Raw genomic sequence first — 27,530 nt, forward strand, 5'->3', positions numbered from 1 at the left:
TGGCTTTCTTGATTTTCATGCTTATGTTCTCCCATATCTGGCCAGTAGCTACTTCCTAACTTGGGTCTCCTTTGGTTTGTGGTTTGCTTTTTATGTAAACACTTTAAAATTCTGTCATAGCAGGCTCTAATCCAAACTTTAGCCTTTTCCAGCACTAGTCCTGAAATGAGACATTTCATTAGGTAGTCTCCTCTAAGGAGGGGTAATATGGAAGCCATGGTCTGAACTCTGTGGTACTTTGAATTCATATCTTGAGAGCTTCCCTTTTATTTAGCTCAGGTCTCTTTGCCCACTTGCCATTTTAAGAGGGTCAAAAAATTATACTTCATTTTTTATAACCAACTTCAAAGCATTTGAAGCCTCTTTCCTCTGATTTTTTTAATGCTGAAAATATAAATAAGTTATCAGATTTTTGTCATTGTTTAATGATACTTAGGTGCTTGGTGCCAGATAAATTTGTAAGCCTCCTTTTCTCTGTTTGAAACAAATTGTCATTTGAGTTTCTTCTAAATGGGGGTATAAAGTATGAGGTAGAATTTGGGAAGGCAAAATAAATTAAAAGATGTTTTTTTTCTAGGTCATTAGTAACATTATTCTTACTTTTGGCAGTTTTTGACAGATGTGCTTTTTCTTTATTTTTGGATTGTATTATCAGTATCAGTTCAAAATAGATCTTAACTCATTTGGCATGAATTACTTCATATGAAATGTACTGGGATACTTTGCTTGGAATAATAAAGAGGAAAAACTTCAGAATGTGCAGCATCCAAAATAAAATTGTGCAACTTAAAAATATTAGCTTTTTTTTAATCTTTTCTAAGATACAGTAACATGCTCAGTAATCAAAACTTTGGCATTTAACTTTTGATAACATGTTTCCAAAATTATCCAAGTAGATAATAGGAGCCTTGACTTTTTTTAAAGTAATAATTAAAACTACGACAGATATATTTTTATTATTTATATAAAATATATGCATATTAAGTTGTTTTATTTATGTTTAGATCTTTTTAAGTTTTTAAAAAATGTTTTGGTGTTTCTAAATCAATAAAGAAATTTAGAGTATCAGGAAAAGAAATGTCATTAAAGAGTTCATGAGAGTGATTTGGGGAGATAAAGAATGAAAAAGAAAAGGACATAGAAACCATCAAATACTGTTTTGTGATGTTTTTATGTCAGTAGACATACAGTTGGGCTGTGGAGGCCAACCCAAAATTGAGGAGCATAAGTATCCCAAGGTTCTGCCTAAATACTATTCCATGAACTAGATAATGACTGAACGCTGAGCAAGTCTATTACTTGTATAATATAAACAAGTATGAAAATTCAAGCAGACACTTGAAAACTAAGAGCCAAGATAAAGGGCAAGCAGGCAGAAATTTGGGGACAAGAAACAAAGGTATGAGGTTTTTTGTTTGTTTAATCAATTAAAGCTTGACATGTTCTAGATAATTGTGCCAAAAGTTTGGTAGTGCCTTTTGTCATTCTATTATATTTAACTCACACCAGTTAATCTCATTTTAGTCTCTCTGTTACGTTCCTATTTTACAGAGGCTACTCAAAGCCTAATAACCCAGACAGTTAAAGGGCTTGACTTTGAATGAGATACTAAATATACATGATAGTGCTGCAAAAGTTAGGCTAGTGTGGGACTGGCCTGAGTTAGAAGACATGATGGACGAAGAGTGGTAACTGATAATTGAGAAGCAGTCAAACAAATCACATCAGTATCTCAGATTGAAAGAAACCATGAAGTTGGTGGGGCCTATACATTTCCTTTGTTTCTGTTGTTTTGTGGGTGTGTTTTGTTTTTCAAATAAAATAAAATAAAATATAAAAAATAAATCCAATTGTCCTGGCTTTGTACTGGCCTTCGTTTTTTAACTCTCAAAGTTTTGGGATTAAGGTCAGGGCTGTCATACCTGGTGAGCCTGTACATTTCAATAAATAATATGAAGCACTTGGGAGGCTAATCTGAGGAAACGAGATTCATTCATAATATAGAACAACTCTTCAGTGATTAAGGAGTCACCTGGGAAACTGAAGGAATAATAGGTTTCTGAACTGTCTCTAGACAAGAAAATGTGGAGCAGAGGAGAAAATTTCACTATCAAGTAAATTGTGTTCGTTCTGGAATATCTGAAACATGTAGAAAAAAAGTGAGAAAAAAATAAGTCTTCTTGGAATCAAGAAATTTTTTATTACAATAATTATATTGTAATCTGCCCCATAATTCTATATAAGTAAGTTCTTGATAGATGTTTATTTCTTGTTGTGTAGATATTTTAAAAAGTACTAAGATAAGTGTCTTTGGGAGGACGTCACAAATACTGGTTTCTTCAAGAAGAAGCCAATGCTGTTCTTCCTTTCTCAATAAGAAATGAGGTGTAGTCAACTATGGCAACTGGTCTGCTGATTGTGTTATGAACATCATTTGGTCTTACCCCAGAGACAACTTCTTAGAACTTAATCAAGTGACATGATAAGAGACATAGAAAATTTGGGCTATTTATAAATTCTGTATTTATTTATTTTGTTCGTTTGATCCATCTGTGCCTTCCATTTTCAAATGAAAATAAGCAAATTGTCAGGATGCTGATTTTAAGTCACCTTCATATTCCTTATAAATACATCTTATAGGGAAAACGATCACTGAATAAATGTTACATACATAAATTTATAGGAGATATTTACATTTACAGTAGCTTTTGAGAACAAGCTCCCAAACCTCTAGAACATCAGATATCTTTTCTTAAATATTGACTATTGAAGACTAACAAAAACTATAGTAAAAACGGTGTGTCAGCGGGTTGTATTTACATATTTGTATTTCTACACACATGTGCGTGTGCACAAACACACACACACACATTTAACAACTGTGAAGGAAAAATTAGCAAAATAACACAGGGTAGGGTTTGGTAATGGAGTTGGGAGAGGGGCTGGAGAGGAAAGGGAAGGGAGAGAGTGATGTAAATATATTTTTACTAAAAATGTGTAAAAACAATAAATTTAAAAATACAAAAAACTTTAAACACAAGAAAGATTATTATTGTTAAGCAAGAAAAAACAGGCTGATCTTACTTTCAACTGATAGCTTTACTTTTACCGTACTGTCTCCCTTAGACAATTGTTAGCCAAACTTATACCTTATATCTTGTAAAGCTTCCATGTAAGAATAGAAAGGAGGAGGAAGAGGGCTAACCTAAATGAAAATACTGTAATCCTAGAAATTGCCATTCATGAGCTTTGTAACTTTAGCAGTTCACTTGGTCTCTCTAGACATGATTGTTAATTTGCACAATTAGATGTATAGTACCTTCTACTGAATTATTTTTCTATTATGATTATAGTGCCATGCTCATTATACCCAATTTTAAATGTATTTAAATTTTAATTATTTAAAATTTAAGGATATGTAAATACCCACCCAAGTTAATTTTTCAATGTGCTGTCATATGCATACATCATACTAATTGGAATAATGTGTGTTGTAAAATTTATTGCATGTTATATATTCATAGACAGATATACTATTTCTTTAAGGAATGTGTAAACAAACCATGTTTAATTGTAAACAAATGCTAGTTTCTTTAGTATATATTTATAACTAAAGTTGAAACCTTGACCTTTTAGGTTAGTTTGCTATTAGCTTTCTCATCAGGAATTCTAGGAAAATATAATTTATTTAATGTAAGAACTAGAGATCTGGGCACAGTGATTCACACCTTTTTTTTTTTTTTTTTTTTCTTTTTTAAGCAGTAGGGAGACAGAATCAGGTAGAGGCTAGTCCGGAGCAGAGGCATATAGATCTCTGTAAGTTTGAAGCCAGCTGGTCTACATAATAAGTTCCATGCAAGCCAAGACCCTGTAGAAAGACCCTGTCTCAAAGGAAAAAAGAAATAAAAAATATCTTGTGGTTCATCTAGCATTATTAATATACTGTTTTGCATTAGAAAAATAATCACATTTTATTCTTAATTTTTTACATTAATCTTAGACAGTGAAAAGAAGCATTAAAATTATCATTGACTCTAGTGGCTCACAAAATAACATTCTTAAATTTATGAGACACTAATTTTAAAATGATTTGTTGTGTGTGAATGGAAGCAGACATGAAATTTACATACTGTTTCCTATCTCTCATGAAAGGATGCACTCTTTCTTCCTCAAAAGTTAGGTGCTACCTTAATAGTATTTCTGTCAATTTTCACATTTTTGCATCATTTCTAAGTTTTCTTAGTAATTCTTTAAGCCAAAGAATCCTCAGAGAATAATCTTACAGATGAAACACGAATTACCTGTGTTTTTAGCATAAATGATGATTAGAAACATGGTGTCATGCCAGTAACCATACATGTTAGTTTACACTGAATCAGTCATTAATTCTGACTCTCAAGCTAGTAGTTAATGAGCAAAAGTTGCTTAAACAGTATGTTTAGTATATCTTCTAGAAATTAAAAGTGCCAAAACAACAATAAATCATCATATCCTGATATTAAAACTAATGTTCAGATTTAGTTTGTCTTAACCACAATGATAATAGAGGCAACAAATTTTAGTTCAATGAGTCTAACAAACTTTTAGGTTACTATTTTTTAAGGATATATGGTTTACAAACAGTAAATCTAAGTGACAGGTATTTAAGGATGCGTTACAGTTCAAGACAGTCAAGCCACAGAATATGTTCCATGTTAAAGCTTAAGCTCTTGAGCGACCCTTATTGTTGGATTTCTTTTTTTCATTTTGCCTCCTTACTGTTCCGATTCTCTTTATATTTTGATGCTCTGTTTATCTTTTTCAATCCCAGGTTACTGCTGTGGGCTTCACAGACCCTTCCCAGGCAGTGACTGACTGAACACTAGCTAGGACATTGTTTTGACTGCTGCTGTTTTTTCACCTGTGCAGCTCTCAGCATTTACGTGACACTGAGTTTCCTGCCCTGGAGGCTGGACCCTATCCATTTGTGGCATGTGCTTTGTGGCCACTGAACTATAAATGTTTAATAAATAAACATGCACTAATACATTTCTATTTACTTAAAACAATTTAGCTCTTTGTTTTAAAGATAATACAAATGTAAACATTAAGAAAATTGTTTTGCTCTGAGTGTACATATATTTTTATGTGATCCATATCAGCTATAATCCCAAGGCCTAAAGGCATTTGAAATACAGTGTTCTAAACACTTTTAATATTAAAAGTGCAAGCAGACACAATATGAATGCACATACTTTCCATATAGATAGGCCTTTAAAAACCTGTGTTTTGTATGATATAGTCTGATGTCACGGTACTTATAGTTATCTTTACATTTTTTATAGGCACCATTTGTAATGGCTTATTGCTATCTTTTTACAGAAGAGAGAGAAAAAATTTGAAAAGGAGCAGAACTCTTACGTATTGTTTTTGATCAGTGCAAGATACATTGTTCCCTTTTTATTGTTCATCCTTTGCCTCTACCCACTCCCATATGTATGTATGTGTACACACACACACACACAGAATATTTTTCACTTTTAAATTTATTAATACTTACATAATTACTTAATACATAGTGTTCTATATAAAATCATAAAATATACATGGCAGGCTCTAGGTTCTTTCCTGTCCTTTGATATTTCTTCCCCCTCTTTGTAAGCAATAGGCATTGTGATAGTCAAAAACCCTGAATAGCTCAAATGTTTGTACTATTTTCCTCCTAGCATTATATTTATTCACAACTATAATCTACATGAGTGCACAAAATACAACTATAATGTCAATGTCTTTATACTTTTCACTCTTATAGGCTGGAATGTTAAATACTACTGTCCAAATTTGAGAGAAGTTATTTTGATCTTCCAATAAAATACAAAAGTTTAAATAGTTTGTGGCAACTAATTTGAATATAGATTTATTTGTTTAATATTGATATTTCAGTCTAAATCATTTCTAAAAAATATTTGATATACATTCTGAAAGAGTTAAAATAGTGAATATGTTACCAGTGATTTATCAAACTAATTTCCATATCATGTTGTGGTAAAACTTAAAATCTGGTAACCTTTTATCATGCACTAGTTCTGGCACCATTAGGGCCACATGACATGTGGGGTATCTGTATCTCAGCAGCTTCATGCTGCCCCCATGTACTCTCAGATCTAGGTGGTACATGGGCTGCCTTCTCTTAGCCAGCCAGGAACTTGCTTACATTCCTCACAGCCTGGTAAAATCATCACTCAGTTATCAATAATTTATCAATCAGATTTTTATGTTAAATTCTTAATCCACAATACATCCACACAATAAGCTTGCAACCATTTGACAAAGATGTAAACTGCCCACCTAGATAAATCAAATTGACCCATAGATACCTTTAGAAATAAACATATCTACCTATCACCAATTAAGACCACCTGGATCTAAAACCTCCTCCTCTGGCTCCATCTTGATTCTCCTTCCTTCCTCCTCTCTCCTGCCTTACAAAAACTTTGTTCCCATTCCACTCTCTACTGTCTAATCATGTGTCACCTTGACATCAACCTACACATCACACTTTCTGTTTAATTAAAAAAAAAAAACTTTTCTCTCAAATGTAAGCTGTGCACAACTATTACCATTTGAATATTATTTAGACGACCATGTTTCCTCAAAGTTAATTAGCTTGGGTAGGCAATCTTCAACTCTGTCAGAAATCTGAGAATGACTAATATTACCTGAAATTATGAGGAGCACAAAAATAGCTTCCAAAACTTAACCAATTTATAGAGACCGCTGATTCCCTGGACAGTCCCTTATTCCACAAAATGTTGTTAGAGCATCAGTCTTCAGCCTTCTGGCCTAGGATCATCTGACAGACCCTTGTAATGCAGAATTTTGAAGAGCTGATAATTCTGCCTCAGCAAAGATTATCAGTTGACTAGTCTGCATAATGTGTCCCTTTCTGGACCGTATTTGTCTGTAGATGAATTATGGCAATTCTTGTACAATGGTTGTCTCACCACAAGTGAAGCAACTCCATTAATACTTAGTTTCTTCTCAGAATCCAAGAAGGGATGCTGTCAGGATTAGATAGGTCTCTAGTCAAATCTTTAATAAAGAAATGTTCCTAAATATCATATTCTGTGGACTTCTGATGCCTTTGAAGATTATCTCTCTACACAAAGCATTTCTGAACTGTTAAGCCTTGACTACTCTTGGCCACTTCTAATTGAAATATCTCAAAAATATACTTTAAATTATTCAGAACCATGAGTTTGTTATCTGGCCCTTAACTTGTATTGTTTAATTAACTATAAATACTATATAATAGCAGTTATAGAAATGGGGTTAAGCCTTGTATCTTTAAAATTGTTGTAACAAATAAGTTCTATACCAATATAAAGATATGACTTTAGCTTAGTTACCAAATGAGATTGTGGCTGTACAAATCAATCTAGCTAATTCCTCCCTGTTAAATTATGATCACTTCTGAATTCCTCATTAAAAGAACCCTTAAAATAACCACCTTCACCCCCCCCCCCAAAGTCCAGGGAATCATGGCGATGATTCTTCATTGGATTCTTCCAGCTGCACATGAGTGTTGAGATATCTAGAAGGGGGTGGGGGAATGAGGAAGCCAGCCAGGCCTCAAGAAGGAAGGCCACACTGACGATTGATGTAGACTCTGTGTCTTTCTTGGACCAGATCCTGAGGATCGAGTTCAAATAGGTCTGATGGTAAAACTCACTAAAGCTGTACATTCTGTAACATATAAATTTCAAAACAAAGTTTTTGTATCATTGAGATATCTTTAGGTAGGATAACATTTTGTTCATTTTTTGTTTTATTCCCTTGAATTTATTTCTTCAGGTGCTCTTCCTCTACCAGATCTGATCCATATAACTCTGGAAGGTGTCCAGCGCTAATCACCCCTTTTAAAAACACAAAGACAAAAACTTTCTCACAAAATAGCATGTCCTTTAGTCAGCAACCAGAAAAGCTTGTATCTTGTATTCTCTTCCAGAGAAATAATATGACCACAAAACTCAACATCATGCCCATTTTGAAATTTAAAACAGTGTAAAAACATTGAATAAACTAAAACACTATATGAGCTTATCTTTAGGCCTCTAATAATCTGTCATGTCAGGAAATCAACTCAAAATTCCCATGGAGCCCACATTAAAAGAATGTGAGCCTCCTGATGTGGTAATTTTAAAATAACCACACACCCTTGCCAGCCAGTATCAACAAGCCATATGGCAATTAGCGGGTTAATTCATAAAACAAATTAAACACCTATCAATTTCAATATCAATAAGAAAACTAAGCAACTTATCAAACCAGGATTTTAGCCCAAAATATATCGATCTGTCAAGCTCTCTCTCTATCTGGAGTGTCAGCTTTGTCCACCCTTCCCTTAATTCAACCACAGGGTTTCCTGACTTCAGGAAATTGGTTGGGTGTAAGTATCTGCATATGTCTCAGCCAGCTGCTTGTTGGGCTCTTTAGGGCAGCCATGCTAGGCTTTTCTTTGTAAATACACCATAGTATTATCACTGAACCTCCTTTCCCTCAGTCTCTTCTCCATTTTTGTCTCTGTAGCTCTTTTAGAATGGAACAATTCTGGGTCAGTGTTTTCAACTGTAGAATGACATTCCCATCCCCCCACTTGATGCCCTGTCTTTCTACTGGAGGTAGACTCTAAAAGTTCCCTTCCCCCATTGTTGGGCATTTCATCTAAGGTCTCTCCCTCAATCCCGAGAGTCTCTCACTTCTGAGAGCTAGTTTTTGGTTTTTTGGTTTGTTGTGGTTGTTGCAATAAATGGCTTCACTCTCAATCTAGGTTTCAGACCTAGTTATCTTTTTTTCTTTTTTAATCATGCATATTATAGACATTCACAAATCCTAGCTGAGAACTAGGATTTACAGTTACCACACTACTGTTATCTTGCCTGAACTCCAAATAGATTTTTAATCAGCCTTCTTTGCCTCCTTATAATCAATACAACACTTACCATCGGTAAGTCATTTAAAAACAAAATTTCACTCTTAAGTCCTTGATATTCTAAGTAAAATTTTAGTTGCTATCATTTGAGCTCAGAATAAGCAGCCCCTGCCCCCAGTTATTAGCCAATCCTCCAGCTACTGAGCCTGTCTGAATGTCTGCTTAAATATCTGATCATCTATTTTTCCCTCTTCAGGTATCACCTTTTTTTCCCCAGTCATACTCATTAGTGCCTAGAACATACAAGATAACCCAGTAAAATAGTGTTAAATGAATAATTGGATGTCTTTAGTTATCTTTTCTAGTTTGTTCACCAACTTTACAAGCTCTCTAGATCACCATATGCTTGTTAATAAAATAATTGGATGATTCTGTAAGGTCATTTATAATGGAATATAAACTCTAGAATCAGACTTCAGTTTTAAGACTTATTAACTTTGAACAAATTCTTAACCTTTTTATACTTCAGATTTGTTCTTCTATATACAGAACATACTAATAATAGTACCTACTTTTGAGGGTTATTGGAAGAATGTACTGAGATACTATAGTTAAGAATGAAGGTTTTAGAGCTGGAGATATGGCTCGTGGTTACAAGCATTGGTTGTTCTTTTAAATGACCCAGATTTGATTTCCAGTACCCATATAATGGCTCCCAACAATCCTAGCGGATCCAAAGCCCTCTTCTGGCTCCAATGGGCATTGCATGCACATAGTATACAGATATACACAAAGAAAAAACACTTGTACATCTAACATCAAAACAAAGGTTAAAAAAGTAAGAAAGTATACAGATGGAGACAGATTGGAAATCTAGCCCACTGTTAAATGTATCACCTATAATAGTCCTTGACACATAGTAGGTGTTCCATAAGCTTTTTATTTTCTTTGACTTTTATAATGAACTAACTCCTTTATACATTACTCATATTTTTAAATTGTCAGGATCTTTTAACTCTAAATATCTGTCCAGCAAGGAAGATGACATTTTACATTTTAAAGCAAGCCATATTTATTGTATCAGTTCACTTGGAAATATTTTTGGAGGGAGGGAGGGATGGATGGATGGATGGATGGATGGATGGATGGATGGATGGATGGATTTGGTTGGGTGGGTGGTTTTGTGACACAGGGTTTCTCCATAACCCTGGCTGTTTTCGAGGTCATTGTGTAAAGCAGGTTGGCCTCAAACTCACAGAAATCTGCCTGCCTCTGTTTCCAGAGTCCTGGAAGGCATGTAACACCACATCTGGCTGATTAAGTTCAATTTTAAAACTAGAATACCTCCAAGATTGTGCCATACCTTTTGTTGTTTCAGTGATGATACAAAACAACTTCAGTTGGTTTGCAGTAGTGCCAGCCTCATACTGGCTGATGATCATTGTGACACCTTTCTCACTAGGAATCTCAAACAGGAGTTTTCAAATCTCTTTCCTTCTGCATTTACTTGCAAAAGGACATTTCTGAGACAATGTTGTCATATTAATTACACTTTGACTGAAAAAAACAGTTAACTTCTTTTATTTCTAATTTTCAGACTAGTACATTAGTGCCTTAAAAATCAGTAGTGACCACTTAAAATTATAGTTCTGAGCACATGATTTTTTTACATATTTGATGAGTTTTTCTAATCAGCACTTTTTATTCATCTTGATACTGTTAAGCTTTGGGAGATTCTATTTTTTGACACAATCAAATGAATATTGACATTTATTTTGTATATTTCTTGACCCTGAATTAAAATGTCATTTCTTCAAGGAATTTTGTTTTCTTTTAATGAGAAATGGTATTTAATAATCTTTTATTGTATTAATGAGTTATTAGCACTTTTAGAAAGCATAGCACAATGTCTGCAATATAGAAACTATGTGGCTGATCTAATTTTGTTTTGTATTAATGGTAATCTAGAGCAGTGATGCAGAAAATGTAGTCCCTGGTTGCACAGGTTCAGTGTCAACCAAGATAGAAATATACATTGTCAGACCCCACCTCACACCTACTGAATGAAAAATGTGGGTGGTGGGATCCAGAAATCTTTATTTAAACAAACTCATATGTGTGCTTTTGGTACACACTAAAGTTTGAGAACCAGAGTTGAGAGTAACGGTGGTTCCTACCTTGTTTGTTAGGAACAGAAGGAAGGCAGGTGTGTTCGAACAGCTGCGCCTCAACCTAGCACCGTCTGCACAAATCTTACCTTTGTGAAACAAGAGAATCAATGTAAGAGATGGCAACAAGATCGATCTATTTTTGAACAATAAGCATTATACCCACCTAGTCTTTTAAAGACATCACACACACACACACACACACACACACACACACACACACACACACACACAGATTTTGTCTGCAAGTGTCTTTTATGACTGCCTTTTCAAGATGTGTGTTCCAACAGGGCACTGGGGGGGAAAGGAACCTAATGAAGTTGAGAAATACTACATGTTTTGTTCACTCTGTTTGAAGTAGCAAATCAAAGCCAGAAACCATGCTGTAAACACACCCTTTTTAATTTGGCTTAATTTATTGTTTCTAAAATTCTTTGGTTAGAAGACCCTTAGCTAAGTAGCATCTGTCAAATTCTAAAGGTGACACTAAAAGTAATGACTTGTAAGAAGATGTGGTTTTAGCTGTGTTTTAGTGGAGCTTTCTAAGTAAATAAGTCACCTCTACAGTTGAATTTCCCTGACTTGCTAGTTCTGTAGAGTCTGGAGCCATGGTGTTATTGCACAAATTAGACTGCAGCATCTTGCTTTACCAGAGGTAGCATGTACTTGTCTTGGATCTGATATTTTACAGACCATTGCTAAGATAAACTAGATTTTATCATGTACCACACCATTGTGATTAAACAATCATTTGGCAGAAAATGATAATTATTTTTTTCGGGAAATTTTATGACATAAAGATATTTTGTAACTATTTAGAATTCACTATTTCTGTTTCTGGAATATTTGAAGTCCTTGTTTTATTAAAGAAACTCAGTATCAATGGATTATGGTAAGAACATGAGTTTTAGAAGAAAATTTAGAACTAACTTTTATACTTTCAGTTTCTAAAAATGAATGAATGTTTAAAAATGTGGGAAGATTTTTTAAGATAATATGGTATTAGCAGAAATTACATAATAGATACTGAATGTAACATACATTATAATATGAAAAATCAAGCACCAGGATGCAACAAGCATGTGGCAGAAGTGTGCAACCTGATCACTAGGATGTACTTTCTGAGTCAGACCCTGTGCATAGAGTCAGCACAGGAAATCAGAGTGCCTTTTAGCGTTGCATTTTAGGATGTGTTTTAGTATATAAATGTACGTTTATATAACATGTTAATTTAGCCCATGCCGCTATCAGTATAACAGGACTGTATAGGGATGAAGTCACATAATTTTATTATTATCATCAGAGGACACAAGTACCTACTAATAGATAAGGCATGCTAAGTGATTCCAGCATACATAAAAGATGAGGCTGGGTCTGACAAGATAGATGGCTCTATAGTTTAGAGCACCCACTGCTCTTCCAGAGGACCAGGGTTCAATTCCCAGGACTTACATGGAAACTCAAAAACTCCTTCTTCTGGACTCCATCACCAGGCATGTAACCTTAATAAGGCATACTGAAAATAAAAAATCATTTTAGGTTAGAAGGCTAATGATGTTGAGCTAGATAATGTATCAGTATTTCCAAGTATTAAACTTCAAAGCATCTTAAGATCTCTCAAGTTCATTTAATTTCTACTTCCTCCTGCGCCTCTTCCTTCTTCTGCCTTCTTCTTTTTGTAAAAATTGTCCTTGTTAAATACACCAACCAAGCTTGACATGATTGTTTATGTCTGTAATCCTAACACTCAAGAAGCTGAGACAGGAAGATTGACATGAGCTCTAGGCCAGCTTGGGCTACATAGGAAATTTCAAGTTACTCTAGGCTACTATAAAACCCCACCTTAGAACAAAACTTACTAAACTGATAATTCTTGCATAAAAGATAATTTAGCCATAAAATACAACATTATTTCCATGGCTTGATAAATTATTTCTAGAAAGAAAATGTATATTAGGAAAAATATTTTATCTAGCAACAGTCTGTATGCTTTTTTTTCCTCCTAAGAGGAATTATGACTGTTCCCTTAAACATAGGGTATTATTATATGTATATGTTTGCCGGAGAATACACACAAACATACCACCTTAGTTGTTTGGGGGGGGGGTGAGCATATCCTGGAGCATGCTATGCAAGTGCTCACTAATGAAATTCAACACCAGCCTTTGGCACACTGTTTCTTAGAAGATAGCTACTGGGATTAAGACTAACAGCATTCAGGGATTTACAAAGTAAAACTCAACATCTATTAAGAAAAATCAGTGTATAAATGTAAAACATGAAGTTATTTTTACTTAATACTGATTTACATTATTGACTTTTTTTCTTAATAATTAGTTGGCATTAATTAATGACCAGCTTTGTGTAATGGCTACACATTCTGTTTTATGTTTTGGTTAAAATAGTGTAATGGTCATTTATTTGAAATAACTATCTGCTTACTCAAGTTGTCTTTCAATGATACTCTAGGGCAATTATCACAATCTCATAAAAATGTGGATGGCTTTATCTGTTCCAGGAATTTCAATCACTTTTGCCAGTTTGAGTCTTTTAGTAATCCATGAAGACCATGATTCATTAGGTGTGGAAATTTTGGTAAATTAATAATCATTACTTTCCTACTATTTTTAGGCATTCCAGAAACCAACCAGACTCAGTTTGATTTGTTCACAAATCAAAATTTTTCTTTTTCAAGAGCATATGGACCTTTTACATACATTTAGATGTTTATATTTCAGAGACAACTCATTTTTGGTTATATGCACTATATTAGAAACCAAATGATCTCTAAAGGGAAGTAAAAATAGAGTTCCTGGCCTCAGTATAAGGAGAAAACGTCTCTTCCTGAAATACCCAGTAAAACATTTTAAGAAGTTGATTCCTGCATTTATACACTGAACAAATACCAGGTGCTATACCAGGTAATAAGGGTTGGCATGCCCTAACTTTTACTTTATGAGCTCACTAATCATCATTGAACAAAACAGAAGTCCTGGCCTTCATACCTGTAGTCTACAGAGCTTTGAGAACACAAACAAATACTCCTTACTTTTTCATTTCTTGCCTACTATTGTAATTTGGATTCTTGTAAGTTATCTATAAGGTATGTGCCTTGAATATATTGTGTGAATTATGAACTTAGGAAACTTCGTACATTGGTTGTAATTTTTCCTTTTCTAGGGAACAAAGAAGGAAGAGATTGAAGGTGAAGAAGTATCTGGATTAATTCAACCCGCAGAAGTATTTGCCCCAAAAAGCTTGGTGTTGGTATCCAGATTAGACTATCCAGAAATCTTTAGGGTAAAGAACTCATAGTTGTCTTATCCATTTATAATATTGTATACATCTATTTTGAATGAACTAAGGTCATAAGAGTTTTTTTATTGAAAACATTGTTAGAATGAATTAGTGATTCTCCAGTAAAATAAAACATATGACATAAAGAAGCAGATTTGTGTTGAATGAAAGTAATCCCTGAATAAGTTAACATGACTATCCAGACTTCTAAGAATGTCTGTTTAAAAATAAATTTCATGTTAATTAAAATTATACCATAAAATAATTTGATTAACTTCAAGAACTTTAAGTGTACTCAGTGTAACAAGTGTGAACATGTTTATTAAATTTGTGGTGTTAAATTACACTATGTAGTATTATGTGAGATTTTAGATAATTCTGATCATGTCTTTCAAATATTGTTTAGAGCCAGGCCTGATGGCTCAAATTAGTAATTGTAGGATTTAAAAGGTAGAGAAGACTTTAAGTTTTGGGCAAGCCTGGCCTGCATAGTGAAATGCCACTTGTTTCTTTCAGATTTTTTCGTTTTTTAAAATATTCATAATTTTCAAATATAAAGATGTATAAAAGTATATTTGTACTAATGTACAAGTATAAAAGCTAGAAAGTGAGATTATACATTCTGGAATTAATAACAACCCCATTATTACAGTGACAGTTATGAATCTTTAAGTGTGTTTTGTGATACTATTTAGTATATGTTACATCTACAAATTAATGACAGTTGCTAATTTTTCACTCACAGTTTCAGTAAACTGTAAGATTAGGATTGTATGTTAGCATCAAGAAAGAATCAGTCAGAAAAGAGCTTGCTGCACCAATAAGAAATTTTGAACTTGGATCCTCAGCACCCCTATAAAAGCCAAGCATGTGACTGGGCCCATGCCTACCTTCAGGGCTGTGGTGAAGGAAACAGGACAGGGAGAGAGGAAGATCCCCAGAGCTCACAGGCCAGCCAGTCTAGCTGAATGCATGAATTTCAGATGCAGTGAGAGACCCCATCTCAAAACATAAGGTAGAAAGCTACTGAGGAAAACTGTTGGTGTCCTTTTCTAGCATCCATGTGTACACACACTCACATACACACACCCAAACAAAAGAGAAATAAAGAAAATAAAGATTGCATTTCATCTTATTTTACCACTTACAGTCTTCTAACTCAGCATGTTAATCTTACTAGATTACCTGCTTTGCTGTCCTTTGTTACAATTCATAGATGTTTAAATTTCTATCAGATAATCTGGATTTATAAGAACCATAAAACAACATCTCTTAATTTTTATCTTGAAATGTGGAGTTTCCTAAAATAAGTTTAAAAATAACCAGGCAAACAGTGTGGAACAAAAAAAAACAATACATCCTTACAAATTAGCTGTAGTGGTTATCTAAACAGAGGTACCTGTTTACAAATTAGAACTGTCTGCTTTCTATAAACTTATCTTGGAAGTTCATTTGGGTGTTCTGGTCCTAGGGGAAAATTTAATAAGCCTGTTTTGTTGCCTAAGATTTATTTTATGTTCATTGTAGAATATAATTGATGTGGTTCAAAGAGAAATTTTCCTAGAAGAGAGTTTCCAATTTATTTGTATTGACACTGCCATGAAATGACTGCATGCACCGCTCTTTGCAGGCTTGCCTGGGGCTGATCTATACTGTGTACGTGGACAGCCTCAGTGTCTCCTTGGAAAGTCTCATCGCAAATCTTTGTGCTTGCCTTGTTCCAGCTGCTGGAGGGTCTCAGGTAAATAGAACAAATTTATTCTGGGTGATTTAATTTATGACCAAAAAAAGGAAAAAAGTCTTCAAACATTTTTGTTTTAGATAGAATCCTACTTTAGGTAAACCTTGTTGCTATAATGTACCTTCTAGACACCAAAGATTTCATTCTTTTCTTAGACCCAGAGGTTGATTTCAAGGGCTGGAGAGATGGCTCAGTGCTTAAGTGAACGTTATGCTTTTCCTAAGGACCTGAATTCAATTCCTAGCATATACATCATATAGCTTACAAACGTCTATAAACCCAACTCCAGAGAAATCTGATCTCTGTGGGCATTTGCATTCATGTTCATGTACCCACCCCCACACACATACACGTAATTAAAATAATACAAATAAATCTTAAGAAAAAAGAGAGACTGTTAGTCCTTAGAAGGGAGAACAAAACAGGAGAGGAAATACAAGGTCAAATAGAGGAGCAGGGATTGAAGAAAAGATCTACAGACACTGCCTCACCTGAAGAACCACCCCATATGCAGCCACCAAACCCAAGCACTATTGCTGATTCCAAGAAGTGTTTGCTGGCAGGAACCAGATATGAATGTCAGAGGCTCTCCCAGAGTCATACAGACACCGATAAGGATACTTGCAGCTAACCATCAGACTGAATTCGGGGACCCCAATGAAAGAGGTAGAAAAAGGACTGAAAGAGCTGAATGGTTTGCAACCTCATGGGAAGAACAACATCATCAGTAGCTAAGGCACTGAAGTGGAGAGGGTGATTGGGAGAGGGAGCACCTTCATGGAAGCAAGTTGAGGGGGAGGAGGGAGCGAAATGGCAGGGAAGAGTATAACATTTATAATATAAATACAGAGAATATCCAATAAAATTGGGGGGGGGAAGAGGCTGATTTCAGACTGAGTTCCCTTTCACCTGGCATAACTAACAGACACATTTGATGTAATTTCAATTCTACATTTTAACATTTTGGATGTATCTTTCTTTTTTTAAATTGGATATTCTCTGCATTTACATTTGAGATGTTATCCCCTTCCTTCAATCTTATCCCCCTCCCATTGCCTCCATGAAGGTGCTCCCTCTCCCAACTACCTTCTCCCACCTCAGTGCCTTGGCATTCCCCTACACTGGGAAAGTAAGCTGTCCCTGGACCAAAGGCCTCACCTCCCATTGATGACAGAACATGCTATCCTCTGGTGCTTATGCACCTGGGAGCCGTGGGGGGTTTGGTTAGTTGACCATTTTGTTTTTCCCATGGGGTTGCACACCTTTCAGCTCCTTCAGTTCTTTCTCTTCCTCCTTCATTGGAGTCCCCGTGTTCAGGCTGATGGTTAGCTGCAAGCATCCTCCTCTGTATCAGTATGGCTCTGGCAGAGCCTCTGAGGAGGCATCCGTATCAGGTTCCTGCCAGTAAGCACTACTTGACATCAGTAGTGCTTGGGTTTGGTGGCTGCATATGGGGTGGATTCCCAGGTGAGGCAGTCTTTGAATTATCCTTTCTACAATCGCTGCTCCTCTATTTGTCTCTTTATTCCTCCCACAAGTGTTTATCCCTTCTAAGAAGGACCGAGGCATCCACTTGGCCTTCCTTCTCTTTAAGCTTTATAAGTTCTGTGAATTGTTTCTTAGTTATTCTGAGCATTTAGGGCTAGTATCCACTTATAAGTAAGCATATAACCATGAGTGTTCTTTTGTGACTAGGTTACTTCACGCAGGATAATAGCTTCAAGCTCCATCCGTTTACCTAGGAATTTCATGAAGTCATTATTTTTGATATCTAAGTAGTATTTCATTGTGTATATGTGCCACAATTTCTGTATCCATTTGTCTGTTGAAGGATATCAGGATTTCTTCTAGCTTCTGGCTATTATAAATAAGGTTGCTATGAACATGGAGGAGCATGTGTCCTTGTTAGATGTTGGAACTTCTTTTGGGTATATGCCTGGGAGTGGTATAGCTGGGTCCTCAGGTAGTACTACATCCAATTTTCTGAGGAACTGCCAGACTGATTTCCAGAGTGGTTGTACCAGCTTACAACCCCACCAACAGTGGAGGAGTGTTTCTTTTTCTCCACATCCTCGCCAGCATCTGCTGTCACTTGAGTTTTTGATCTTAGCCAGTCTGACTGGTGTGAGGTAGAATCTTAGGGTTGTTTTCATTTTCATTTCCCTGATGACTAGGGACATTGAGCATTTCTTCAGGTTCTTCTCAGCCATTCGATATTTCTCAGTTGAGAAATTTTTGTTTAGCTCTGTACCCCATTTTTTAATTGAATTATTTGATCTCTAGAATTTAACTTCTTGAGTTCTTTGTATATATTTGATACTAGTCCTCTAACACATATAGACCTGGTAAAGATCTTTTCCCATTCTGTTGGCTGCTATATTGTCCTTTTGACAGTGTGCTTTGCCTTACAGAAACTTTGCAATTTCATGAGGTCCCATTTGTTGATTATTGATCTTAGAGCATAAGCCATTGGTGTTCTGTTCAGGAAAAATTTTCTTGTGCCTATGTGTTCTAAGCTCTTCCCCACTTTCTGTTCTGTTAGTTTCAGTGTACAAATTAGCTGTAGTGGTTATCTAAACAGAGGTACCTGTTTACAAATTAGAACTGTCTGCTTTCTATAAACTTATCTTTGATCCACCTGGACTTCAGCTTTGTACAAGGAGATAAGAAAGGATCAATTTTTGGTATTCAAAGATCATTATGCTTAATCTATACTCACCAGAAAAACTGTTTCCATGTTACATTCTGTCCTACATGTACTTTATGCTTATGGTAACTAGTGGTATTTCAATGCATGCTATCAAACCTCTAAAAGAATTAAGTACTCACAAAAATATTCATGTAGTGTTATGCCAAAATGCCTTTAAAAATCTATTTATGTATCCCTCTTTTTTAAAAATAAAGGTGTGTGTGTGTGTGTGTGTGTGTGTGAGAGAGAGAGAGAAAGAGAGAGAGAGAGAGAGAGAGAGAGAGAGAGAGGATCGATTTTCATTCTTCTACATGCTCACTGCCAGTTGAACCAGCGCCATTTGTTGAAGAGAGACTGTCCTTTTCCCATTGAATGTTTTTAGCTCCTTTGTCAAAGATTAAGTGACCATAGGTGTGTGGGTTCTTTTCTGAGTCTTCAATTCTATTCCATCTATCTGCCTTCCTGCCTCTGTGCCAGTATCATACAGGTTTTATGACTATTGCTCTATAGTACAGCTTGAGGTCAGGGATGGTGATTCCTGCAGAAGTTCTTTTATTGTTGAGAATAGTTTTTGCTATCCTGGTTTTTTATTATCCGAAATGAATTTTCAAATTGCTCTTTCTAACTCTATGAAAAATTGAGTTGGAATTTTGATGGGGATTGCATTGAATCTATAGATTGCTTTTGTCAAGATGGCCATTTTTACTATGTTGATCCTTCCAATCCACAAGCATGGGAGAGGTCATCCACCTTCTGAGGTCTTCTTCAACTTCCTTCTTCGGAGTCTTGAAGTTCTCATCATACAGATCTTTCACTTGCTTGGTTAGGGTCACTCCAAGGTATTTTATATTCTTTATGACTATTGTAAAGAGTGTCGGTTCTCTAATTTCTTTCTCAGCCTGATTATCCTTTGAGTAGAGGCAGGCTACTGATTTGTTTGAGTTAATTTTATAACCAGCCACTTTGCTGAAGTTGTTTATCAGCTGTAAAAGTTCTCTGGTGGAATTTTTGGGGTCACTTAAGTATACTATCATATCATCTGCAAATAATGATATTTTGACTTCTTCCTTTCCAATTTGTATCCCTTTGACCTCTTTTTGCTGGCTCATTGCTCTATATTGCATAGGTAGGGTGGAGTGGGCAATCTTGCCTATTTCCTCATTTTAGTGGGATTGATTCACGTTTCTCACCATTTAGTATAATGTTGGCTACTGGTTTGCTGTATATTGCTTTTACTATGCTTAAGTATGAGCCTTGAATTCCTGAGCTTTCCAAGACTTTTAACATGAAGGGGTGAAGAATTATGTCAAATACTTTCTTAGCATCTAGTGAAATGATCATGTGTTTTTTTGTTTTTTTTCTGGGTTTTTTTTTTTTTTTTAGTTTGTTTATAGAGTGGATTACATTGATGGATTTTTGTATTTTGAACCATCCTTGCATCCCTGGGATGAAGCCTTCTTGATCATGGTGAATGAACGTTTTGATGTGTTTTTGGATTCTGTTTGCAAGAATTTTATTGAGTATTTTTGCATCAATGTTCATGAGCGAAATTGGTGTAAAGTTCTCTTTCTTTGTAGGGTCTTTGTGTGGTTTAGAAATGAAATGAGCATAATTGTAGCTTCAAAGAATGAGTTGGGTAGTATTTCCTCTGTTTCTATTTTGTGTAATAGTTTGGAGAGTATTGCTATTAGGTTGTCAATGAATGTCTGATAGAATTCTCACTTAATCCATCTGGTCCTGGGCTTTTTTTTTTTTTTTTTTTTTTTTTTTTTTGGTTTGGGAGGCTTTTGATGACTGCTTCTATTTCTCTAGGTGTTATAGGATTTTTTAGATAGTTTATTTGATCCTGATTTAACTTTGGTATATGGCTAGAAATTTATCCATTTTCTCCAGATTTGTTGAGTATAGGCTTTTGTAGTAGGATCTGATGATCTGATGATTTCTTGAATTTCCTTGGTTTCAGTTGTTATGTCTCCACTTTCCTTTCTGATTTTGTTAATTTGGATACTCTCTCTGTGTTCTCTAGTTAGTCTGGCTAAGGGTTTATCGGTCTTGTTAATTTTCTCAAAGAACCAGCTCCTGGTTTTGTAGATTCTTTGTATGATTCTTTTTGTTTCTTCTTGGTTGATTTCTGCTCTGAGTTTGATTATTTCCTGCCATCTACTCTTCTTGGGTGTATCTGCTTCTTTTTGTTCTAGAGCTTTCAGGTGTGCTGTCAAGCTGTTAGTGTGTGCTCTCTCCAGTTACTTTTTGGAGGAGCTCAGAGCTATGAGTTTCCTTTAGCACTGCTTTCATTGTGTTCTATAAGTTTGGGTATGTTGTGCCTTTATTTTTCTTAAATTCTAAAAAGTCTTTGTTTTTTTCTTTATTTCTTTCTTGATCAAGCTATTATTGAGTAGAGCATTGTTTAGCTTCCAAGTATATGTGGGCTTTTTGTTGTTTCTGTTGTTATTGAAGGCCAGCCTTAGTCTTTAGAAAGAATTTTTTAATAATTTTTGCTACGTTCTTATTTTTGTATGTAGTTATACTTCAATTATATTAAGTTAAAAATTTGACCAAAATTAGGAGACAAAATTCAGAAAACTTTTTGTAACATTGTGACTGTTTTTAAATAGATTCTTTTTTCTCAATATTGTGATGTTTTTAAAAATGTCTTGGAAGCAGAAAAATAAGAATCTTTGCTATTATCGTTTATTTATTGTTTCTAGATCAGCCATCTTTAAAAGCATTGGAGCTAGAGCTAGAGCTCTGTTGAGAGAAAGCACATGCTCATCATGTGTATGGCCTTCCTATCAATTCCAGTGCCAAACAGAACAAAAAGCTTCTCTTCTCAGACTTTAAAGACATCTAGTTGGCCATATTTTGTTTTTTATTTATCAAGTAATAGAGACAACCCTCTGAAAAGTCACACCACTTGTTTTTTAGTCTGTGAAAAGTGTTAAAGTGTGTGTGTGTGTGTGTGTGTGTGTGTGTGTGTGTGTGTGTGTGTGTGCATGCATGCTGGTGTCCAAGGAATTCAGAGGTAGCAGATCCTTACTGTTAGAGTTACAAATGGTTTGGAGCCTCCTGACAAGGATGCTAGGAACTAAGCTCTGATCCTCTGAAAGAGCAAGTACTCATAAACTAAGCCATCTCTTCTGCCCCACAAAATGTTAAATTTTACCAAGAAAGGGGTAATTAGCTTTTTAACTCTCTTCCTTCTCAATTTCTTTTGTCTTGAATTACCTCCTCTCTTCTTTTTTCCTTCCTTCTCCTCCTTTTCTTTTTCTCCTCTTCCTCTATGCTGTTCTAAGACTGAATCTTAAAGGTGGCCTTGGCATCATCAGGCCTCTCCATTGCAGAAGAAGATGGTTCTATTAACATATGTTAACAGAGTTTTGGTCAGTTATCATTGTTAGTGATACTTGTGTTTTATCTACTGAGGTTTCAACTTTCGTGGAATTAATTTTCTGATATTATTTTGAGTTGTACACAGCATAAGTTGAATATTTTATGGTATATATTTCTGCTTCTTATTGTCTCTAATGACTTTATATATGTTTCTCTCATTCTGCAGAAGCTATTTTCCTTGGGTGCAGGAGACAGACAACTGATCCAGACTCCTTTGCATGACAGCCTTCCTGTCACAGGCACCAGTGTGGCTCTTTTATTTCAGCAATTAGGTATGTTTTATCCTGGATTTTAAAATATTTTCTTAAAGAAACCTGTGGCTGTAAAAAATGATTGAAGTTTGTATCACCTGACATGATTAAAGGGAATATAAGAAAAGATGTATTGTCTATTGTAGCTTATCTATGTTAAGAAGAAAGAAGAATGGACCAAACTTCCATAAGGACTTGATTTCCTATGGTCCCATTGGCGTAGGTTGGATATCTGGTAGGAACTTGCATCAAAGAAAGGGGATAGATGAAGGACACTTTGCATTTCCTGCTTGGTGTGATTAAGGATGGAGATAGGTGCATCAGGTGCTCCAGCTTGTCCAATCACTGTCTCCCTACATATTTGAAGGGATAGGGAGGAACTGAAACAGTTGTTCTTTACTAATTAGAATGTGAAAAGCTTACCTTGGTTTTAGTTTGGTACCCTTTTAATATTGAGTTCATTTCTAAGCATTTCCCATGGCAAATTATAATACACATTTATAAAAATATTTGCACATGAATGTCCATAGTTATTTCATGCTAATAAAAAGTTGAAAGCAGTCTTAGTGTTCATCAAAGGTAATAGGGAATTAATAATGCAAATATATTAAAGTCTGTGGTCTATCCACATGATAGGATATACAATGTAAAAGAATAAATTATTGATATATCTAACATAGATTAACATAAAAATAATTGTGCTGAGTGAAAAACATCACATGAAAAAATGCATACTTTATAATTTGGTTTCTTAAATTACAGTCTAGTCTGGTCGCAGTAACAGGTCTTTGACTACATTGTTGGTAGAAAGATTAAGATTACAAATACACCTTATAGTGTATTCACTCAGTGGCAAATTATTCGGGCATACAAAGGAACATCGGATTGATGCATGCTATATCATGGATGTACTTTGAAACCGCTATGAAAGAAGCCAGACACAAAAAGCCATATATAGTATGATTCTGTTTATATGAAAAGTCAGGACATGCAAATCTCTATAGACAGAATCTAAAATAATAGTTTCCAGTATAGGGTAAAAAGAGGTCCAGGATTTCTCTTGGATAACAAAAGTGTTTTGGTTTAGATACTGATGGTAGTATATGTCTTGGAACTAAAACCACTGAATTTCACACTTCTAAACAATGAACCCTGCAGTCTCAATACTCAAGAAGCTAAGACAGAAAGTTTGCCACAAGTTTAATGCCAGCTTGGAAATACAAATTGAAATTACTGTGTTTAAAAAAGGGGAATGGTTAGGTATGGAAAGATGAAACAGGACATTTCGTAATATATAAACCATATGTATCTCAGTAAAGACAAAATTACTATGTTTTTGTAAAGCATCTTAGGAAACATCCTGAAGCTGCTTGAACTGAAGGTTGGTAGAATTGGAGTTTCAAGATTTTAATTACAATTCATCAAAAGCCAGCATTTTAAAAATTTTTATCTTTGAACATTTTATACATGTACACAGTGCATCTTAGACATATCATCCCCTACTCCCTCTCCTGAGTCCCCAGAACCCACTGTTCTTTCTCCTCACTTCATATCCTCTCACAACTTTTATTTTTAATTCACACACTTCAGTTCAGTTAGTGCTGCTCATATGCTCATGGGTGTGCGTTCATCCACTAGAGCATGGGAAGCCTCTCAGTGACTGCACTCCTAAAGAGTCACCAGCCCAGAGACTCCTGAGCGGGGATACTGCCTCACCAGTGCCTGCCTGGTCCATGCTGAATTTTTTCTTTTTTTTTTACGTATTCAATTTACATCCCATTCACTGCCCTGCTCCCAATCATCCCCTCCCTCAATGCTTCCCCACTTTTCCCTCCCCTTCTCCCCTAAGCAGGTGGAGGCCCCCTCAGGTATCCCCCCACCTGGGACTATAGGTCTCTTGTTGTTGTTGTATGTTTGTTTGTTTGTTTTTTAAACCATGTTGGAATTTTTAACTAATAGTCTTTCACAGATCCTGGATAGGAAAACAGCCCCTGCTGTGGGTTCACATGTGCAATAGTGATGCTGTGTCCATGGGACAACATTTCACAACATTTCCTATCTTCCAGCTCTTACATTGTTTAGTGCTCAGTTTTGAAATGTGTCTGTGCTTGTGAGAAGTGGTACGAAGGGCTAATATTGATAATCTATCAATGACTGGGCATCCAGGGTTACTTGTTTGCGTTACTTTGACCAGTAATAAATTCCTACATTAACTGCCACCTGCTTCACTGAGATGCTTCTACAACCATAGCTGGAAACAGCACAAATCTATGAATATAAACAAATATTTACAAGGCACTTTATCAGCATTTAGAAAAACAATTTCAAATGTTATCATCTTTCATGGTTTTCACTCCATAAACTCCCTATCCCATTTTCCCTCCCACCCACTATCTCCACACTGACATTCCCCTACACTGGGGCATCCAGCCTTGGCAGGACCAAGGGCTTCTCTTCCAATTGATGCCCAATAAGGCCATCCTCTGCTACATGTGTAGTTGGAGCCATGGGTCCATCCATGTGTACTCTTTGCATAAGATTCCAAGGGAGCTCTGGTTGGTTGGTATTGTTGTTCTTATGGAGTTGCAAACCCCTTTAGCCCCTTCAGTTCTTTCTCTAACTCCTCCATTAAGGGCCCCGTTCTCAGTTCAGTGGTTGGCTGCAAGCATCCACCTCTGAATTTGTCATGCTCTGGTAGAGCCTCTCAGGAGACAGCTATCTCAGGCTCCTGTCAGCATGTGCTTCTCGCCATTAGCAATATTGTCTGGATTTGGTGGCTGTATATGGGATGCATCCCCAGGTGGGTCAGTCTTTGGATGGCTTAGTCTTTGGATGGCTTTTCTTTTGGTCTTTGCTCCAAACTTTGTCTCTGTATTTCCTCTTGAAAATATTTTTTGTTCCCTACTTCTAAGAAAAACTGAAACATCCAAACCTTGGTCTTCCTTCTACTTGAGCTTCATATGGTCTTTGAATTGTATTTTAGGTATTCAGAGCTTTTGGGCTAATGTGCACTTATCAGTAAGAGCATACTATGCGTTTTTTCTTTTTTCTTTGTGATTAGGCTACCTCACTCAGGATATTTTCTAGATCCATCCCTTTGCCTAAGAATTACATATAGTAATTGTTTTTAATAACTGAGTAGTACTCCATTGTGTGTATATATGTGTATCACATTTTCTGTATCCATTCCTCTGTTTAAGGACATCTGGGTTCTTTCCAATTTCTGGCTATTTTAAATAAGGCTGCTATGAACATAGTGGAGCATGTGTCCTTGTTGTACTTTAGAGCATCTTTGGCTATATGCCCAGGAGTGCTATAATTGTGTCCTTGGGTAGTACTGCATCCAGTTTTCTGAGGACCTGCCAGACTGATTTCCAGAGTGGTTGTACCAGCTTACAATTCCACCAACAATGGAGGAGTGTTCCTCTTTCTCCACATCCTCGCCAGCATCTGCTCTCACCTGAATTTTTGATCTTAGTCATTCTGACTGGTGTGAGGTAGAATCTTGGGGTTGTTTTGATTTGCATTTCCCTGATGACTAAGGATGTTGAACATTTCTTTAGGTGCTTCTCAGCCATTTGATATTCCTCAGTTGAGAATTATTTGTTTAGCTCTGTACCCCATTTTTAACAGAGTTATTTGATTTTTCCAGTTTAACTTTTTGAGTTCTCTGTATATATTGGATATTAACCCTCTATCGGATGTAGGATTGGCAAAGATCTTTTCCCAATCTGTTGGTTGCCGTTTTGTCCTACTGACAGTGTCCTTTGCCTTACAGAAGCTTTTTAATTTTATGAGGTCCCATTTGTCAATTCTTGATCTTAAAGCATAAGCCATTGGTGTTCTGTTCAGGAAAATTTCCCCTGTGCCTATGTGTTCGAAGTTCTTCCCCACTTTTTGTTCTATTAATTTGAGTGTGTCTGGTTTTATGTGGAGGTCCTTGATGTACTTGAACTTTTACAGGGCAATAAGAATGGATCCATTTGCATTCTTCTACATGCTGACCGCCAGTTGGACTAGCACCATTTTTTTTGAAAGTGCTATCTTTTCTCCACTGTATTGTTTTACCTCATTTTTCAAAAATCAAGTGACCATAGGTGTGTGGATTCATTTCTGGATCTTCAATTCTATTCCACTGATCTACCTTCCTGTCTCTGTACCAGTACCATCCAGTTTTCATAACTATTGCTCTATGATACAGCTTGAGGTCAGGGATGGTGATTCCTTCAGAAGTTGTTTTATTGTTGAGAACAGTTTTTGCTATGCTGAGTTTTTTGTTATTCCAAATGAATTTGCAAATTGTTCTTTCTAATTCTATGGAGAATTGAGTTGGAATTTATTAATCTTGCCAACCCATGAGCATGGGAAATCTATCTTCTGAAATCTTCTTCAGTTTCTTTCTTGACAAACCTGAAGTTCTTGTCATACAGATCTTTTACTTGTTTAGTTAGAGTCACACCAAGGTGTTTTATATTATTTGTGACTATTGTGAAGGGTGTTGTTTCCCTAATTTCTTTCTCAGCCTGTTTATCCTTTGAGGAGAGGGAGGCTACCAGTTTGTGTGAGTTAATTTTATATCCAGTCACTTTGCTGAAGTTGTTTATTAGCTGTAAAAGTTCTCTGGTGGAATTTTTGGGGTCACTTAAATATACTATCATATTATCTGCAATTAGTGATAGTTTGACTTCTTCCTTTCCAATGTGAATCCCTTTTATTTCTTTTTGTTGTCTAATTGCTCTGGCCAGGACTTCCAGTACTATATTGAATAGGTAGGGGGAGAGTGGGCAACCTTCTCTTGTCCCTGATTTTAGTGGGATTGCTTCAAATTTCTCACCATTTACTTTGATGTTGACTACTGATTTGCTGTATATTGCTTTTACTACGTTTAGGTATGGGCCTTTAATTCCTGATCTTTCCAAGACATGAAAGGGTGTAGGATTATGTCAAATGCTTTCTCAGCATCTAATGAGATGATCATGCGGTTTATTTCTTTGAATTTGTTTATATAGTGGATTATGTTTATGGATTTCCGTATATTGAACCATCTGTGCATCCCTGGGATGAAGCCTACTTGATCAGGATG

General features: G+C 35.7%; 1 protein-coding gene across 4 annotated transcripts in view; it reads left to right on the forward strand.

Annotated features, from left to right (window-relative positions):
- The window catches only part of SBF2 (SET binding factor 2), a 334,193-nt gene that overhangs the window by 135,257 nt on the left and 171,406 nt on the right, over window positions 1-27,530 (forward strand). For all 4 annotated transcript variants that reach the window (XM_080912014.1, XM_080912015.1, XM_080912016.1 and 1 more), the window contains exons 4-6: window positions 14,260-14,379; window positions 16,007-16,117; window positions 22,363-22,468. In XM_080912014.1, the coding sequence (XP_080768140.1) occupies window positions 14,260-14,379; window positions 16,007-16,117; window positions 22,363-22,468 (337 nt within the window). The remainder of the gene's footprint in view (window positions 1-14,259; window positions 14,380-16,006; window positions 16,118-22,362; window positions 22,469-27,530) is intronic.

The sequence above is a fragment of the Micromys minutus genome, assembly GCF_963924665.1.
Source record: "Micromys minutus genome assembly, chromosome: 2".
Classification (NCBI taxonomy): Eukaryota; Metazoa; Chordata; class Mammalia; order Rodentia; family Muridae; genus Micromys; species Micromys minutus.